General features: G+C 35.5%; 1 protein-coding gene across 4 annotated transcripts; it reads right to left on the minus strand.

The window, feature by feature from the left end:
* Positions 1-6,093: 6,093 nt before the first annotated feature.
* LOC131943332 (galactocerebrosidase) lies at positions 6,094-15,566 on the minus strand. Of its 4 annotated transcripts, none has more exons than XM_059303385.1 (19): positions 15,423-15,566; positions 14,382-14,528; positions 14,176-14,244; positions 13,987-14,050; positions 13,540-13,628; positions 13,238-13,402; positions 12,734-12,772; positions 12,403-12,530; positions 11,957-12,074; positions 11,830-11,867; positions 11,159-11,283; positions 10,637-10,776; positions 10,142-10,231; positions 9,903-9,995; positions 9,161-9,302; positions 8,612-8,792; positions 7,728-7,897; positions 7,309-7,388; positions 6,094-7,044 (listed from the first exon to the last, which is right to left on the minus strand). In XM_059303385.1, exons 2-19 carry the CDS (start codon positions 14,505-14,507, stop codon positions 6,835-6,837), a joined length of 2,067 nt encoding a protein of 688 aa, XP_059159368.1. In that variant the 5' UTR covers positions 14,508-14,528; positions 15,423-15,566; the 3' UTR covers positions 6,094-6,834. The 4 variants fall into 4 exon arrangements, with proteins under 4 accessions (XP_059159368.1, XP_059159370.1, XP_059159372.1 ...); XM_059303387.1 differs by having other exon boundaries at positions 15,419-15,566; XM_059303389.1 differs by lacking the exon at positions 14,382-14,528.
* Positions 15,567-17,653: the final 2,087 nt, after the last annotated feature.

The raw sequence follows: 17,653 nt of genomic DNA on the forward strand, positions 1-17,653 counted from the left end.
GTTATCTGCTCCTCACAGTGCGCGCGGCTGGCACGTGAAACTGTTGGGGGGGAGCTGGGGCCGACTCAGGGATCAATGCTGAACTGTGATCCTATGGAGCTCCCTGCTCCAGATCGGGAGATTTCGGGACGAGAGCCCTGACATTTCTATTGTGGAGCCCGGCATCTGGGAGCCCTTGTTGTAGTCAATGTGTTATCCATCACACAATCAACATCTTCATCATACAATCAACATTATCTACATCATTAAATCAACATTATCTTCATCATACAATCAACATCTTTATCACACATTCAACATTGTCTTCATCCCACAATCAAAATTATCTTCATCACACAATAAACATTGTCTTCATCAAACAATCAACATCTTCATCACACAATCAACACCTCCATCACACAATCAACATTATCTACATCATACAATCAACGTTATATCCATTAAACCATCAACTTCTCTATTAAACAATCAACATCTTTATCACACCATCAACATTATCTTCATCATACAATCAACATCTTTATCACACATTCAACATTGTCTTCATCATACAATCAACATTATCTTCATCAAACAATCAAGATCTTTATCACACCATCAACATTATCTTCATCAAACAATCAACATTATCTTCATCAAACAATCAAGATCTTTATCACACCACCAACATTATCTTCATCAAACAATCAAGATCTTTATCACACAATCAACATCTTCATCACACAATCAACATCTTAACACACAATTATCATTATCTTCAGCACACAATCAACATCATTTACATTATAGCCCCCGGGCAACCGATGTAAAAAAGTATCATTGATAAAATCAATTATCAAGAATATTATTATGACTTCATGATCAAAAGTATTAATTTAGCCAACAATTTCGACTTGAAACTTCTCGTCTTAAAAGTAATCTGTACGCTAGATATTACTTTCATTCGATAACATCAATAATATAACAGTGATATCATGAACTAGCGAACGATTTTGTTGATCATTGGTTCAACAATATATTGTTTCGATTTGTTTCGTATTCCGCCTATTGAATATCTGGCTTTCTTATACTAGATCGGCCTGCATCTATTTAAAAACAGTTGCCTATCTTATCAAATATGCAGCTTTCCTATTCATTTTGGGTTCCTTATTTTTTTTACTTTCAGCAAATGAAACTGGTGAACATTTTTTTGTATGTTTAAAAACTGTAGTCGTAAAATGGCTCTTGTTCAGAAAAAAAAATAGAATATTTTCCTGGTGAATAATTTCGATGCCTCTCACATCGAACACAACGCGGGCACATGTGTAACGCAAGGATTAACAGTTTAAATATTTTTTTAACCACGTAGTTGGTCTAAAGATTGAAACATCCGAATAATTAATAATGTGTGCGCATCATTAATTTAAACAATTTAAAGTGTTTAGCGGCTTTTATGGACAACATTTAGAAACAATGAATTGTGGCACAACTGTGTCATGTTATTCCGTATTGGAAGGATTGGTAGAACATTATGACAAGGATACCATAAAGGCACCATAATGACATCATAATGACACCATTATGAGACCATTGTGACGCAATAATGACACCATAATAACACGATAGTGACACCATAATGACACCATATTGACGTTACACTCATAACTGATGGGATAAGACACCAATAATGACATTACTTTAACGCCATAGAGGGAACGACGTAGTGTGGATGGCGAGCCTAAGACTGCTAATTCCAAAAGTCCCGAGTTCGAACCCCCGGGCAGATAAGGCTCGTTAGCTAGGGACAGCAACCCATCTAGGAGAGAATGCTTCAAAATCAAACAACTGCTGCCTTGTAGTTTGTTCTTAGGTGGTCGCAACTTATATGAGCAAATCCAGAAAGAAAAGCAGGATGGAATAGGACATGTGATAGATATGTTGGAGGAAATCACCTTCAATATTACAATACAGAACGAAGAAGAAGAAACATTAATGGGAAAACATGAATATGAAACACGCCATAATAAGGGCATACAGTATTAATTTGATGGGATAAGCTGAACACTATGATACATGTGTCATGGCTCCCACCATCACCGCCGTTGGTGGTGAACTGTTAGGTCACAGTTGGCTGACTTCTGGCCTGGGGGTTGACCATAGACTTAGAATAGACGGATCTATTGTCTTTTAGATATTGCAAGCTAGTCATCGGATTTTAACGCAAAAAAAAATAAAAAAATATTATTTTTGTGTCAGCCTACGTAGTGTCAACTTCAAATAGAACGAATTACTGAAGTGGAAAATAATAAAAATGAACTGAAAATAAGAAAATAAATCAAACTTGCATTCTTTAATAAAAGCATTGGTGGCTATTGAGATATCTTACATATTTTATCTTTATCCCACAGTCAACATCTCCCTATTATTTTCTGCGCATTTAAAAGCTTAATATTATAAAGATATATATACATATATATATATATATATATATATATATATATATATATATATATATATATATATATATATATATATATATTAACGAACTGTCGTTATTGTATAACTCATGTGTGACATAGATACATATATACACATATACATCTCAAAGTGTCACGTCATTACAATACTCCAAGCGTCACGATGGTAACCTTCTCCAAGTGTCACGATGGTAAACTTCTCCATGTGTCACGATGGTACACAACCCACAGATTCACACCCACAATCCCAGACTGTCCTTGACCTTTCCTCACCATTCTCAGACACCACCCCCTGGCCTCCCCCACCCCTCCCCCACGTGACGAAATGATCTACAAACAGCAAACTCCCGATCGGCTTAACCTGTCTGTTTGGTTTATCTTGATAGCCTGGTCAGTTAGCTATCGATTAGCGTGTTTGCAAACGTTGATAATGAACACAGATTCTGTTGCTGACAGAGTACTGAGTTCTGAACGTTTCTCGTTAGTTCGCGTACTGTCGCGGTACTTTTCAACAGCACTAATTGATTTAAGCTAACTACGTTTGAACTTTCTTACATTTAAACAATTTAATTAATTTACCAATTATGTATGATAATATAAGAACAAACTTATTAAATAGATGCAAACAAAATTGTTACGATTATTAAAAGAAATTAAATTTGCGAAACTTTTTTTTTTATTTTTGGTTTGTTGACACGCGATTGTGCTATCAATGTTGTGTCTAAAACGACTCTTTATTTATGTAATGGTGCGGGTCCATGCAGTTGATTTTTGTTTTCTTTTGTGAATTGAAAGTCAACAAAATGAATGAAATGGAAATTTAAACTTGATGGGTGGTTTAAAAATATTTTTTTTTAGCTATTTGTAAATAGGCTATTTCAATATTTGACCCGTGTAGGTAGCTAATCTTGCCCTGTGTGAATAGCGCGTTTTGACCCGTCTGCAACTAAGATTATCACATATGCGCAACTAACATTGACCAATGTGAATATGTCATCAAGACCGAGCAAGTTACCAACCAACGTGTAGCCATTGGTCCCTACCGCATCACGTGACTGAAAGACTCCATTGTCTTTGGAAAAGTTCTCAGACGCCAGCAGCCGGCAAGTCATGAGTTTCTGATTTCTGGAATCACATTCCAGTCACGAAGCATAAATACCGAGTAATTAACAGTCTTCAGACGGCTCTGGGCCGACACTTGTTCACGCTGCAGGCCAGCCAGTTTCTCTACACTCGGTAACGATTGGGATTGTGTCGGACACACGTCGGGATTGTGTCGGACACACATCAGGATTGTGTCGGACACACATCAGGATTGTGTCGGACACACATCGGGATCGTGTCGGACACACGTCAGGATAGTGTGGGGCACAGCTGGGGATTGTGTAGGACACAGCTCAGGATTGTGTCGGACACACATCGGGATTGTGTCGGACACAGGTCGGGATTGTGTTGGAGACACGTCGGGATTGTGTCGGACACACGTCGGGATTGTGTCGTACACACATCAGGTTTGGGTCGGACATACATCAAGATTGTGTCGGACACACATCAGGATCGTGTTGGACACACATCGGGATCGTGTTGGAAGCTCGGGATCGTGTCGGACACAGGCCGGGATTGTGTTGGAGATCCATCGGGATTGTGTCATTTTGGATTGTAAATAAATTGTGCTAGTCAGACACAGCTTGTAGTTGTGTCAAATTATAAAAAACATTGACTTGTATTAGGTCAGACAGCATTGGTCTGTGTCACGTGGCATGGGTTTGTGTCAGATGACAGACCATGTTAGATCAGATGACAGACCATGTTAGATCAGATGACAGACCATGTTAGATCAGATGACAGACTATGTTAGATCAGATGACAGACCATGTTAGATCAGATGACAGACCATGTTAGATCAGATGACAGACCATGTTAGATCAGATGACAGACCATGTTAGATCAGATGACAGACCATGTTAGATCAGATGACAGACTATGTTAGATCAGATGACAGACCATGTTAGATCAGATGACAGACCATGCCATATCAGATGACAGACCATGTTAGATCAGATGACAGACCATGTTAGATCAGATGACAGACCATGTTAGATCAGATGACAGACCATGCCATATCAGATGACAGACCATGTTAGATCAGATGACAGACCATGTTAGATCAGATGACAGACCATGCCATATCAGATGACAGATCCTGCCTTAGGACAACAGATGCCAACTCAGGAAAAAACGGCAATCAACAAAACGACAAGAACGACATCTTAAAAAATTTCAGTAATGGAGGGAATTCGCGGGAAATTTTCGACGCGCGTCCCAGAATTTTCCCCAATTCAGGATTGAATGAATTCAATAAATTGGACTCCAGAAAATCAGAGGCGTTAACGCCCTCCACTTTTTAAAAAAACTTTTGTGCTTCACTTTTTTACCCCTCGTCATGAAGAGCTATATTGCGTGGGTCGTCAGGCAGAGGCGGTACTTCTAAATGTCGGCAGTTGGCCAAATAAAATCACAGCCGATACAAATCAGTGTTTCTTCCAGACTTTTTTCTCCGGGGGGGCACTTGAAATCTTCGGGGGGGCGGTAAACTTTCTTCGGGGGGGCGGACACTGTTAAAAGTATATATTTTCTATATAAATTATTTAAATTTCATTTCGTTCGGGGGGGGGGGGGTGGTAAAAATGTTTCGGGGGGGGGGGGGGGGCTTTGCCCCCCCCCCCCCCCCCCGAAGAGATGCCTGGAAGAAACTCTGATACAAATGTTCGCATGTACTTTAGTAAGCTTTCAATGGAAAATCTTCTTTTGTTTATCAACTAGCAGTGTACAATCAACTAGCAGTGTACAATCAATCAGCAGTGTACAATCAATCAGCAGTCTAAAATCAACTAGCCTTGTGCTTTCAACCAGAAGAACACATTTTTTGTTTTATAATGTGCTCAACCTTTTATTGAAACCAAATTGTGTTAATAAAATATATAAATATTTTTAAAATGTAAGCAGGCAGCAGAAAGTCATTACACAATTAGATTTCCACATTTTGAACCTCAAATACAACCCACCAAAATCAAATCCCACTTTACCAACATGACTGAACACCACCATACACACGTAAATTCTTTAACAACATCATCAATGTATCTAACACCATCATACCACTACATAAACAATCTAAATAATTACTGTCTAGTTTACTGATGTAGCCCTAGATAAATAATCAAAACATTGCTGTCTTGTTTGAAGATGTAACCCTATATAACCCATCAAAATAATACTGTCTAGTTTGCAGATGTAGCCCTAAATAAATAATCAAAACATTACTGTCTAGTTTGCTGAAGTAGCCCTAGATAAATAATCAAAACATTACTGTCGATTTTTCTGATGTAGCCCTACAGCTAGGTCCTTTTAACAGCCACAAAAAGACAAATCACACACGACTCAGAGAACTGGAAATGCTAATCAATACAAAATTACAACAATCAAACACATGCCAGACAATTTTTTCTCAGTTACCTCCCTGTGACCCATTTATTACAATAAATGCCATAATTAACAACCCTTTTGGACTCCTTTCTATCTCCTCTATATAACCCCCACCCCTCCTCTTCCCCCCCCCCCCCTCCCCCAGCACCACTACATAAGCTTAGCTCTTTTGAAAAGCTAAAAATTGTCAGTACAAATTGACATGTTGTAATTGAAAAAAAATATGCCTTTTTCACAGCTTTTTATTTGCAGTGTAAAATAATATTTAAAAAAATAAATTTCCCCAGCTGTACATACCCAGCTATAGACACACATCAAAATGAACAAATACCTCTACAAAAAGAAACCTTTTATATGACAAAAATTATAAGAACAGAAAAATGGAATGTGAAAAAGCTCACACATTATGCTCTTCTGAGCAGTTAAAAAATGTAAATCTGTCAACGAAACAAAACCCATATAAAAGTCTCCATATTAGGGCACATTAAAAAACTAAACATTAGCCTTCCGTTAATGTATTGATTACTTTCTCTTAAAACATCACATCATAAACCTCAGAAAATAACACTTTAATCTGGACAAGTGACATATAATAAACATGTGAAATATATAGCATGTCGTATAAACTGAAGTAAGTTAAAAAAAAGTATATATATGGCACAATACTGAAGTTATTTTTCCTTTACTTTATGCCTTAACTATTGTTTTTAAAATGAATTTTAATTTTTTTTTTTTAAAGGGCACTTTTTTCTTAAAAAGGGGACATAAATACTAAAAATTCTAAACTTTCTTGGTTTCCTGTGTTACCTTCCTTGGAATAAAATAACCAGTGATGATTTTATTACTTAAATATCGAACAGGTACTTTTAAAAAACATACAAAACAAAGATCATTAGTGAATCTCCTCTTTGACAAAGTACAAAGGTTGCGACTGTATATGGTGTTTGTGAGACCTTGTGGTCGTATTGTGCACGTATATGTTATCAAAGTCTGCGTAGCCGTAGATGTCTGTTCCTACCCCCACAAACCCATTGGCCGGAGTTGAAGGGATTTGTGTGTTAAACAGCTTGACTCCATTGACTGAGGCTACAGCTGTCTGACCCTGGACAAGAAACAAAGAGAAATAATCTACACTACATGGTAACAACTTCAATGGTTTATAGCTATTGAAATGTATACAATTTTAAATAATGTTAGTTCTTAAGTCCTTTACTTATTTCTGTTAGTTTGATTCATTTATTACGACAGATGATTGGCTTATACATTATTCACTTTTATTAATTTGTAATGACAGGCCTGCATTTTATAGTTCATATTTTAAAAATTATCACTTACTTGTACAGTAAGGCTAACATTATTCACTTACTTGTACAGTAAGGCTAACTTTATTCCATCCACTCTGAATAGCTGATTGGTTCTTGCCCTCTAGTAAAATTTTCTGGCCTTCTACAAAATAAAAAAATACAGCTACATCTTAGCTAAACATGCTGAATACTTTAAAAAATAATAAAATTTATTTAAGCATATTTATGAGAGATTAAGACTACATTTACTATCAAGAGACAATGGTGAAAAATTTAAAATACTATTTATAGTTAAGGTTTTTTGCATTGCATCATAAGAATATTCATAAAAAACTAAACTTACTGATATCATTAGTTAGCTTAAACGAATTATCCTTGGGGGTAATGAAGAGGAAAATTCCTAGAAACTTACTGATATCATTAGTTAACTTAAAAGAATTATCCTTGGGTGTAATGAAGAGGAAAATTCCTAGAAACTTACTGATATCATTAGTTAGCTTAAACGAATTATCCTTGGGTGTAATGAAGAGAAAAATTCCCAGAGCAGTATCTGTCCCACAGCCAGCGTTGTCTATGCGAACACCCAGGTAAACAGCATTGGTGCCATTGATTTCTCCAGCATTCATATCCACGTCTACCTCGACATCTGTCCTGTGGTCAATACAAGGGTTAACAACTGGTCAACAGAAGGGTTAACAACTGGTCAACAGATGGGTTAACAACTGGTCAACAGATGGGTTAACAACTGGGCAACAGATGGGTTAACAACTGGTCAACATAAGGGTTAACAACAGGTCAACAGATGGGTTAACAACTGGTCAACATAAGGGTTAACAACTGGTCAACAGATGGGTTAACAACTGGTCAACAGGTGGGTTAACAAGTGGTCAACAGATGGGTTAACAAGTGGTCAACAGAAGGGTTAACAACTGGTCAACAGGTGGGTTAACAAGTGGTCAACAGATGGGTTAACAAGTGGTCAACAGATGGGTTAACAACTGGTCAACAGAAGGGTTAACAAGTGGTCAACAGATGGGTTAACAACTGGTCAACAGATGGGTTAACAACTGGTCAACAGATGGGTTAACAACTAGTCAACATAAGGGTTAACAACTGGTCAACAGATGGGTTAACAACAGGTCAACAGAAGGGTTAACAACTGGTCAACAGGTGGGTTACCCAGCCACAAAATTGTAGAAGTTTACTGATCATTACGACATTAGATACTAGTCTCATTGGAAATAAACAGAATATATTAATTTTACAAGGAAATACCAATTTAAACCACAAAATATATTAAGAGATGAATTAAAGACCTACAAAATAAAATTTCCTAAAAGATAAAGCGATGAATGAAGGACTCACCAATTGAATCTGCCAAACAAGTTCAGAGACGAGTTCAGACGTAGAGTGTCTTGACACCAGGCTATGGGGGGTTGTAGAACCATCTGTCGCATGACCTTGCCGTGGTCCCCCCCAACATCTACAACATCAAAGGAGCCCTGCTGGGGTGCTAGGATATACGGCTCCGCAGACAGTGGATACTCTGTCAGACAAGTCAACAATCACAGGAAATTCAGTCAAGTGTTAAACTGATTGGGTTCCAATTACTTAATTAGTTTTATATAGGATAGATTCAGTATTATCTTTATCTTAATTAGTCAAACTAAGAAACACAAAGTTTTTTTTTTCATAAAATATGTTTTAATAACAAGTTTTTATTTAATTAAACAAAAAAAAAGAGGAAAATATTTTCTTAAATGGTGTACTAATACATCACTATTTGAATAACTATAAAGAAAAGCGAGGGTCTCTTTTTCTATATATACACAGAGAAATTCAGATATCTATATTAAAAAATTTTTTAGACTGTAGAATTTTAATTTTAATAAGTTTTAACTGTGATGAAATTACTTTCAAAATCCTCAACAAAAGGCAAAGGGAAGGGAGCAGATTCTGGGGGATCTGGGTGTTTGCCATGGTAACCAGTGCTGAGTGTTGTTAGGGAGTAAATTTCATCCACTCCAACAGTCAAGCTAACAGCTCCATCAACAACCTAGAGGAATACAACTACACCTACAATCTGTAACAATGCAACAATCAAGCTAACAGCTACACCTACAATCTGTAACAATGCAACAATCAAGCTAACAGCTACACCTACAATATGTAACAATGCAACAATCAAGCTAACAGCTACACCGACAATCTGTAACAATGCAACAATCAAGCTAACAGCTACACCTACAATATGTAACAATGCAACAATCAAGCTAACAGCTACACCTACAATCTGTAACAATGCAACAATCAAGCTAACAGCTACACCTACAATCTGTAACAATGCAACAATCAAGCTAACAGCTACACCTACAATCTATAACAATGCAACAATCAAGCTAACAGCTACACCTACAATCTTTAACAATGCAACAATCAAGCTAACAGCTACACCTACAATCTGTAACAGTGCAACAATCATACTAACTTTAGCGTACAATAGAACACACAAAAATAGTTGCTTAGCAACACACAGTTTATAACAGATAAAACAGTTTAAAACAAAACCAAGGTAAAAGAACTTGTGCATTAAATCTAAAAAATTTGAATGCAACATATCGGACCCAACATTTTTATCAGACCAGATTGTACTTACTGGGACAGACCCAAGGCTTTGAAAATATGTTGAAGTTTCATTGGCTCCAAACTTGAGTTGACTTTGCCAAACATTCAGAGACTTGACTGATGCCTGTCAAACAAATTACAAACAATTACAACATTCCCTGGTTAATGCTGTTTGTTTTTTGGTAGGAAGTTACAACCAATGGGTTAGAGATTCAGTCTATAGCCTCTCCAAGCTAACTGTAAGTAGGGGTCTTATGCGCTGGTACTTACAAAACTGCCAGCCAATGTAAAGGTGACAACCTGGGTCTCTACAGTGTAATGTGGCAGTGGGGGTCTAATACACACTGAGTGATCATGGCTCTGTGGATTCATTAAATTTATTTTACTTCCTTCACTTAGTTTCAATGGCTGAAAAATGGTGCACTTAAATGTATGCATAAAATGTGTATTATTTCGGAAAAGATATTTTTTTCTAATTATAAAAATTTATATCTTATACTTTATTTTAAAAAAACAAAATGAATAATACAAATAATATATTTATTTTGCTAGATTTAATATGTTTTTTAAATTTTTTTTTCTATATTAAATTAATCTAAACAATAAGCTTCAATAAACAAAAATGAGCTGATTTTTCTTTAAAATAAGATTCTAATTCACTAAAAAAGCAGGGTAAAAAGTGTTTTTTAAAGTTGAAAATATTAATTTCAGCAGGTGTCCAACAATACAAGAAAACTCAACAAAAGGAAATGATCTCCTACCTACCATAGTTTCTACAACAATTGTAAAGTCTTTAAGATCTGGGCTAACAAGGGTCACATAACTCCCTCCAGATTTCAGCATCCCAACACCATGACCATGGGGGAGATAACTCCAGCCTATCTCAGTCAGCTGAGTTGTGTGAGCTGAACAAATTGTAGCAAAATGTTACATTTCTAATCTATGGATTGGATTTTTTTGCTAGATTTCAGAAAAATTAACTATTCTCCAAAATGTAATTAATACATTAGCAAATGTGTAAGTTTGGGATAGGGTGGTCAGCACTATGCCAAGCCGCCTTTACTTTCAGTAACATGAGTTAGGTACCCATTAAAACTGGGTAGACTCAGGGACATTCAACTGACTTGAAACCAGATTTTAACTTGAAACATTTGGGTTAGCAGTCTAGCACTCAACTGGTAGACCACGTTGCCCAACAAATGTTTTACATTGTATAATAATGCTGTGATTTCCGAATATTGAGAATTTAAAAGAATACACTTGACATTATGGATTACAAGACCGTACCAGACATCCATATAGGGCTCTCGACTATATAGTTCCCACTCCATGGTTCTCTTGCAGTCATGAGAGATGTTCTGTCCCATGGCAAGCCTTGGAAGAAACTGTCTATCAAGTTCCAAGCAATGGTGCTATAAACCAAGGGTATAGAAAAGTTAATCAGGTAAAAACAGCATCTACAGCATTCATTAACACGGAGCTAAAATTTAAATTAGGCTTTATGTTTAGAGCTAAAGCTGAGTAAAATGTACAACCATCTCAACAGAAGTGACTGATGAACATAAACTAGCAATTTCAGAAGTGACTGATGAACATAAACTAGCAATTTTATGTAAAATATTTCATAACAATTAGTTGAATCTACATAACAAATTAAAAAGTAAAAAGTTCCCTTTCAAACTTGCCGGTCTATAGGGCAAGAGAAGTAGAGTTAACTTGTTTCTGTGACCTCTGCATGTGAAGAGATAGTGTGGTCAGCACTATACCCAGCCTCCTTTACTTTCCCTAACGTGAGTTAGGTACCCATCAGAGTTGGGTGAACTCAGGGACGGTCTACTGACTTCAACCCGGATTTGAACTCGAGAGACTAACGGGTTAGCAGTCCAGCTCTCTACCGCTAGACCACTCCGTCTCCACATAACAAATTAAAACTAGGAAATATTTGTTTAATTTCATACCTCGTCATAAGTCCTTGAACATAATTTTGGTTAAGGATCTGAAAATAGAGGGAAGAGCTCTTTAGATCGTTTCTCGCTTATAAAAAAAAATATTTTATGATTTTATACATAAAAACATTTTTTTTACCCTAGCCCAGCATCCGCCACCTGTTTCATCATTATAAGTGCTGAAGTCTTCAGATGACCACAGAGGTATCCCAAGTTCCTTGGCATCATCAGGTGACAACACACCTGGGTAATGTGCTCTGGAGGTTAACAAAGTGACAATATACATCACTTGCAGAGTGTGAGAAAATAACTATGGTGCCAATTTTACAATTTCACCAGAGAGCTCATGTTATCAAAAGAAAAATGTGCACAAAAAGATTTACACCAGTAGTCCCACCCCTCAGCCACTTCTTCCACACCCCACCAGTGCCCCCTATCCCAATATATAAATATTAAAACCCCAGTAAAATTTAGCAGTTTATAGATGTATGAAAAACTCAACAGGTCCTGTAGAGAAATTGAATAGTTGTCTATATTAATAAATGAAAAAAAGGGGCTGTAGACTAACATTAGAAGAAAACAAACCCAATATAGTCAACAACAGAAGCCAGGGCAGTATCTGCTTTAACAAAATCCACTATGCCAAAGTCAAGATCAGAGGCAACAATACGAACATTTTCATATCCATTTTGGTCTAGGGTTTGACGTAAAACCTGAAAACAAAAAATGTCCCAACAGAAGGGAAATATGAAAATTTAAAAATAAAATCCTTAAACTAAATTTGTTTTAAATTATATTTGAAAATATTTAACTCAACTAATAAGTATTAGTTAATTTTACCAATCAAATAACAGATGATAAAGTATTAGCATAAATTTGATAATAAAAAGTAACACAAACAGCACCAATTGTTTACCTTCACATATCCTGTATCACACCATCGTTCATTCCAAATCTGTTGATTTATTGTGATCAGTTAACACTTTAAACTAGTCTACTTAATAGTTATCATTTGTGTCTAAACCATGATTTACTTATAAAATGTTTTGTACATTCAATATCTGTAAATTTATTTTTACCCATAAACACATTAAAACTGTAACTACTTAACAAATATTATTCAACTAGGTCTGCATAGGTCTGTACTTATAAACTATTTTGATGAATATTCCTGCCAAGATCTAGCTGCTATGCAGAGGTAAATAATGTAAGGTGCTTCAATGCATCTTTAACATTTTTTAAACAGTTGATTATTAAATAAAAATGTAGGTAAAGAAATAATTCCCATAGTTGAGGAAGAGAAGTACTATTGTAAGTTCACATGAAGACCTTGTAACTGGTCGGGATATTGTGATAAACTGTCACATGTTTAGACAGTGCTTTAGAATAGTCTAGTGTCACAGATGGTTAGATCACTTACCCCAATAAAATCAATGAACAAGCCATGATAAACCTCTGCTCCTCTAATCCACTTGAAAATGTAGTCTGCTAATTTGTAGTTGTCTATGTACGGACTCTGAGTGCCATTACCCAGCCATCCTGGGAAAGCCCATGGAAGGCCATACAGCTTAATCTTAGGATTGCGCTGCAAAATTGTAAATAAATTGCTTCAATGACTGCTTGGTAACAACTCTCACGATATTAAATCCCATAATTTTTTAAAGAAAACAGCTGGACTTTATATTCAATGTTTATGTTTAAAAAACAGAACTCTGGACATACCAGTTTGGCTTCTTTCATTAACCACCATTCATAACCTCTCTCATAATCCTCTTCCCACTCAACATGCATGTGTGATGCCTCAGTTGCATCTAGAAAAAATATATACAATATGGTATTGGAATAATCAGCAATAGTAAATATTTTTACCTAGTTTAATATAGATTGGCAACTGATAGAATCAAGTATAAAATGTATTATTCCTTTGAACTGATATTAAAGAGGTCTATTAATCCTAACTATACAACCTCTTTCCACTGTATTCGATGTTTTATATCAGTCTATTATTTAATTTATGTATTTTATTGTAGGTTAAATTTTAAATTAACACTAAACTTACAGTAAACATAATCCCCTATTTTAATTTGAGTTTTTGTATTTATTTGTATGTATAAGTAATTAGACATGAAATACAAAAACTGCTACCATAACTACCCATTAATGGATTACCTGAAGCTTGTGCATCCCCACCAATTTCCACCTTCAATATTTGTAAAGAAGCTCCAAAATTAGGCTGGAATAAAAATAGAAACAGTCTTAAATTTTAGCTAACAACTAGTTCTAAATCTTGTTTAAATTGTTAAGATTAAAAAACCACTTTGCCATTATACCTATAAGCCTAATGAAAAATTGCTATACTTTAAAGAGATAATCCAAGATTTCATCTCTCTGTTTCTGTGGATATCCGATCAGTAGCTTGGATGTGGCCTACATACAGAAGAAAATCAATTAATATTTACATTTTGCATTAGACAATAACACAAGTGAAAGCTAATATAAAGCTACAAGCTAACTAAACTTAGCAGCTTTAAAACAGAATGGTACAATTTTAATTTGATGCTTACTGAACCACCGCTAAGTCCTCCAATACCATCATACTGACGAGCGATTCCTACTGTGTCATCTACCGCATAATTTGTAGCATGCACAATGGTAAATAGGCATGTTACAAGGGCAAGGGTCATAGCCATGTTATAAATTATTTTTACAATCTGTGGATATATTTTTAAAGAATCTTTTAGCACTTGAATAAAAAGTAAAACAAAATAACACAAAAGTAAAGATTCCATTGGGAATATGAAGTCGTTTATTTGTTTCTTAATCACAGAATTAGAAGGGATGGTGTGGTCAGCAATATGCCCCGCCAGCCATACTTTATCCAACATAAGTCAGTGACATCATACAGTCACAAGTTTGAACAGAGATCCGAACGAGACTTTCAGGCTAGCAGCCTAATCTACCTTTTGACTCTGCTGTCCCTAAAATAACACAAAGGTATTTAATAAAACTGGTGAAGAGTTATAATCCAAGACAATCCAAATAAACAAATGGCTTATCACCAAGTATACTACAATTTTGGTATTCAACTTCATGATATGATGTTGTATACCTAAGGCCTAAGAGTTTCCAGTGTTTTGTAGTTAATAAACTCCCCCAACCCTATGGGTGGAGATGAAGTAGAATCAATCTTTTTTTATGGTAGTACATGAAGGGATTAATTAAGGGGTCACTAACATGCCCATCCACCTTTTATCTCCATCACTGGTTAGCAATCGAGGGGGGGGGGGGCAGCTTAAAACTTCCCTGGTTGGTAGGGGCAGCTGGCAGAGGTTGGTAGGAAGTGGACGGAGATGAAAGTAATCAGAGGAGGCAATGTTTCTTTCGGGAGTGGTGGGGGGGGGGGGGGGGCACGTGAAACTAAAACATTTAATTAAGAATGTGAGAGTGAAGAAACTGGCTGAGGCTGAGACGTAAAGACACTCTCACTGAAGTCTGTGAGTGAGAGAAGCAGTTCAAACAACTTCTTTCTTTCTACTAAATCTATTATCAAGTTCTATCTACTAGTCTAGATTTAGATCTAACAGTCTAACCCAATCTCTACCTACTGATCTAGTATAATTATATAAATAATTTAATTTATAGAAGTTTTAGATGTCACTGTAAAAATGAGTATTTAAAATCAGCAACAGAACACTAGTGATTGGATTCTAGCTAGGCTCTCGCTGACAGTAAAAAAAAACAACTCTTGGCTTGTATTTGTTTGTCACATGATCTAACTTATATTCACGTGACAAAGTTAAAAATAGATTTTAAAATACTCTGTTTACTTAGCAACCAATGAATTGAATTGTCATCCTTTGTGATTATGAATAAGACAATGTATTATACCATTATAATCATTGCATAAAAAGCAAGCCATGGTACATTGCACCGTAGCTTAGAATGATTAGAATGCACAAGCCAGGAAATATTTAACTGGATCTAATTTCTGGGAAAAGGGGGGGGGGGGGGGCGTTCGTCCAAAAATGATGCCAAGCTTTAGACTCTTTACTTGGAGTTTAGATATTTTTAACTTGTCTTACTTAACGGACTGAGTTTAATTAAGTAAGTTTACTTCCCTCCTCGGAATCGTCACACACAAAAATGATGTAACAGAAGTTTTACTTCAATCTCCTATCTCCTTCCCCCAATTACAATGATTTTCTTTTTTTTTTTTAACAGCAATTTCAATAAAATCAGTTGAGATTAGTTAACCTTTTAATTAATCAGTCAATAATTTTATAACAATTGACAAAGGTGTTTTTTTAAATGTAAAAAGAATAGCTTTTTATTTGCACTTGGATATCATAATTCATATATTTGATATATCAGATATTACGATTTACTGACTGCTATAGAAGATAAATAATTTGTGATAAGGCAAGGGTCGTCAAAAGTCACACTTCAAGGGATAATTTAAAAATAATTTTTAATGACTTTCAATATCCAATTAAGTAAAAAATTAGATATTCTTCTGTTGTATTAGTATAAGAATGTTTCTGGAATTTTTTACATTAGAAGTGCCTCAAATTTTAGTTACAAGATATACCACAAACCCACAAACAAACCAACATCATTTGTTTATAAAATTATTTAATTTAATTAAAAGCTTATTTTTAAAAGAGCTTGATAGAAGCTCATGGGTCTTGTGGCTGGTAACCGGGTTAGACAATTGCTGGATTTTATAACCCTGTTTCAGCTTTCCAGGATAATGAGCAACTTCAGCTGGCAATGACAGTATACCAAAACAAGTAGATCTAGATCTAAGTTAAGACTGATACAAGAAATTACAGTACCATTAATATTGATATTTAGCAGAAGCTGGCTGCCACCCTTTTTTTTACATGAATAACAAGAATAATTATGAAAAAAATCATTTAAAAAATTTCAGTCTTTATCTACCATGTTTTGAGTTCTATTTTTATACTCTATCTAAATGATATGATTTCGGAATCCAGTAGAAGTTTATAATATATCAGTTAGGATAGTCAAGAGGATAATACTTTTTTTAATTTCCATTTTTTAAACTGGTTATGTATAGTCAGTAAGAGGTCGTCCATTTATGACGTCCACATGAAGGGGGAGGGGTCCGAAAAAAAATCAACTTTTGTGGACGCGTGTGAACTGGAGGGGGGGGGTGGTTCGAGTCCATGCGAACGTCCACATGTTGAACTTAGTGTCAAAGTACTAACATTTTAAAAAAAAAACCAAGAACTCGTAACCTGCATGGTAAAAGTGAAATTAAAACGACATTGCTCGTGTTAAATAAAGACACCTCTAGATTAAGTTTAAAGCCGTAGGCACACAATACATGTTATTGCAATAGTAAATTGGAATTAAGTTATGCGAGATCTACTAAATTTTTGTGGACGTCCATTGGGAGAGTGGGGGGGGGTCATCAAAAGTTGACGCATGTGGACGAGGAGAGGGGGGGGGGTCTAAAATCCGAGATTTGTGTGGACATCATAAATGGATGACCCCTAATAGCAAGTAACAGTAATAATTACCATTTTCTTTTTTAAAACATACACAATTTGTAACAAGCTATTGAAACATGAAATGTTTATTATTTGATCAGTGATAATAAGCATACGATTGTACAAGAATAATTCAAATTCATATTAATGATCATGTTGTATATTACATAACATACATGTGTACATAGTATTTTTTACAACAGCCCTTTAAAAACAGGTTAATCAGTATCTTCCTCGGAAATTTTAATGTCTTTAGTTCCTTTTAAAACAGTGTATTTGAATTTAAAAATGGATGGAGTGCAAGATGAAGATACTTCTTA

The sequence above is a fragment of the Physella acuta genome, unplaced genomic scaffold (genome assembly GCF_028476545.2).
Source record: "Physella acuta isolate Inbredline_101_S28 unplaced genomic scaffold, ASM2847654v3 ptg000453l, whole genome shotgun sequence".
Taxonomy (NCBI): domain Eukaryota; kingdom Metazoa; phylum Mollusca; class Gastropoda; family Physidae; genus Physella; species Physella acuta.

Coding starts and splice junctions, on each gene's coding strand:
- LOC131943332 (XM_059303385.1), bottom strand. CDS start 14,507: ATGGCTATGACCCTTGCCCTTGTAACATGCCTATTTACCATTGTGCAT. Junction 12,075..12,402: donor TCTGTTGTTGACTATATTGG/GTTTGTTTTCTT, acceptor GTTAACCTCCAG/AGCACATTACCCAGGTGTGT. Junction 7,898..8,611: donor TTGTTTGGCAGATTCAATTG/GTGAGTCCTTCA, acceptor TATTGACCACAG/GACAGATGTCGAGGTAGACG.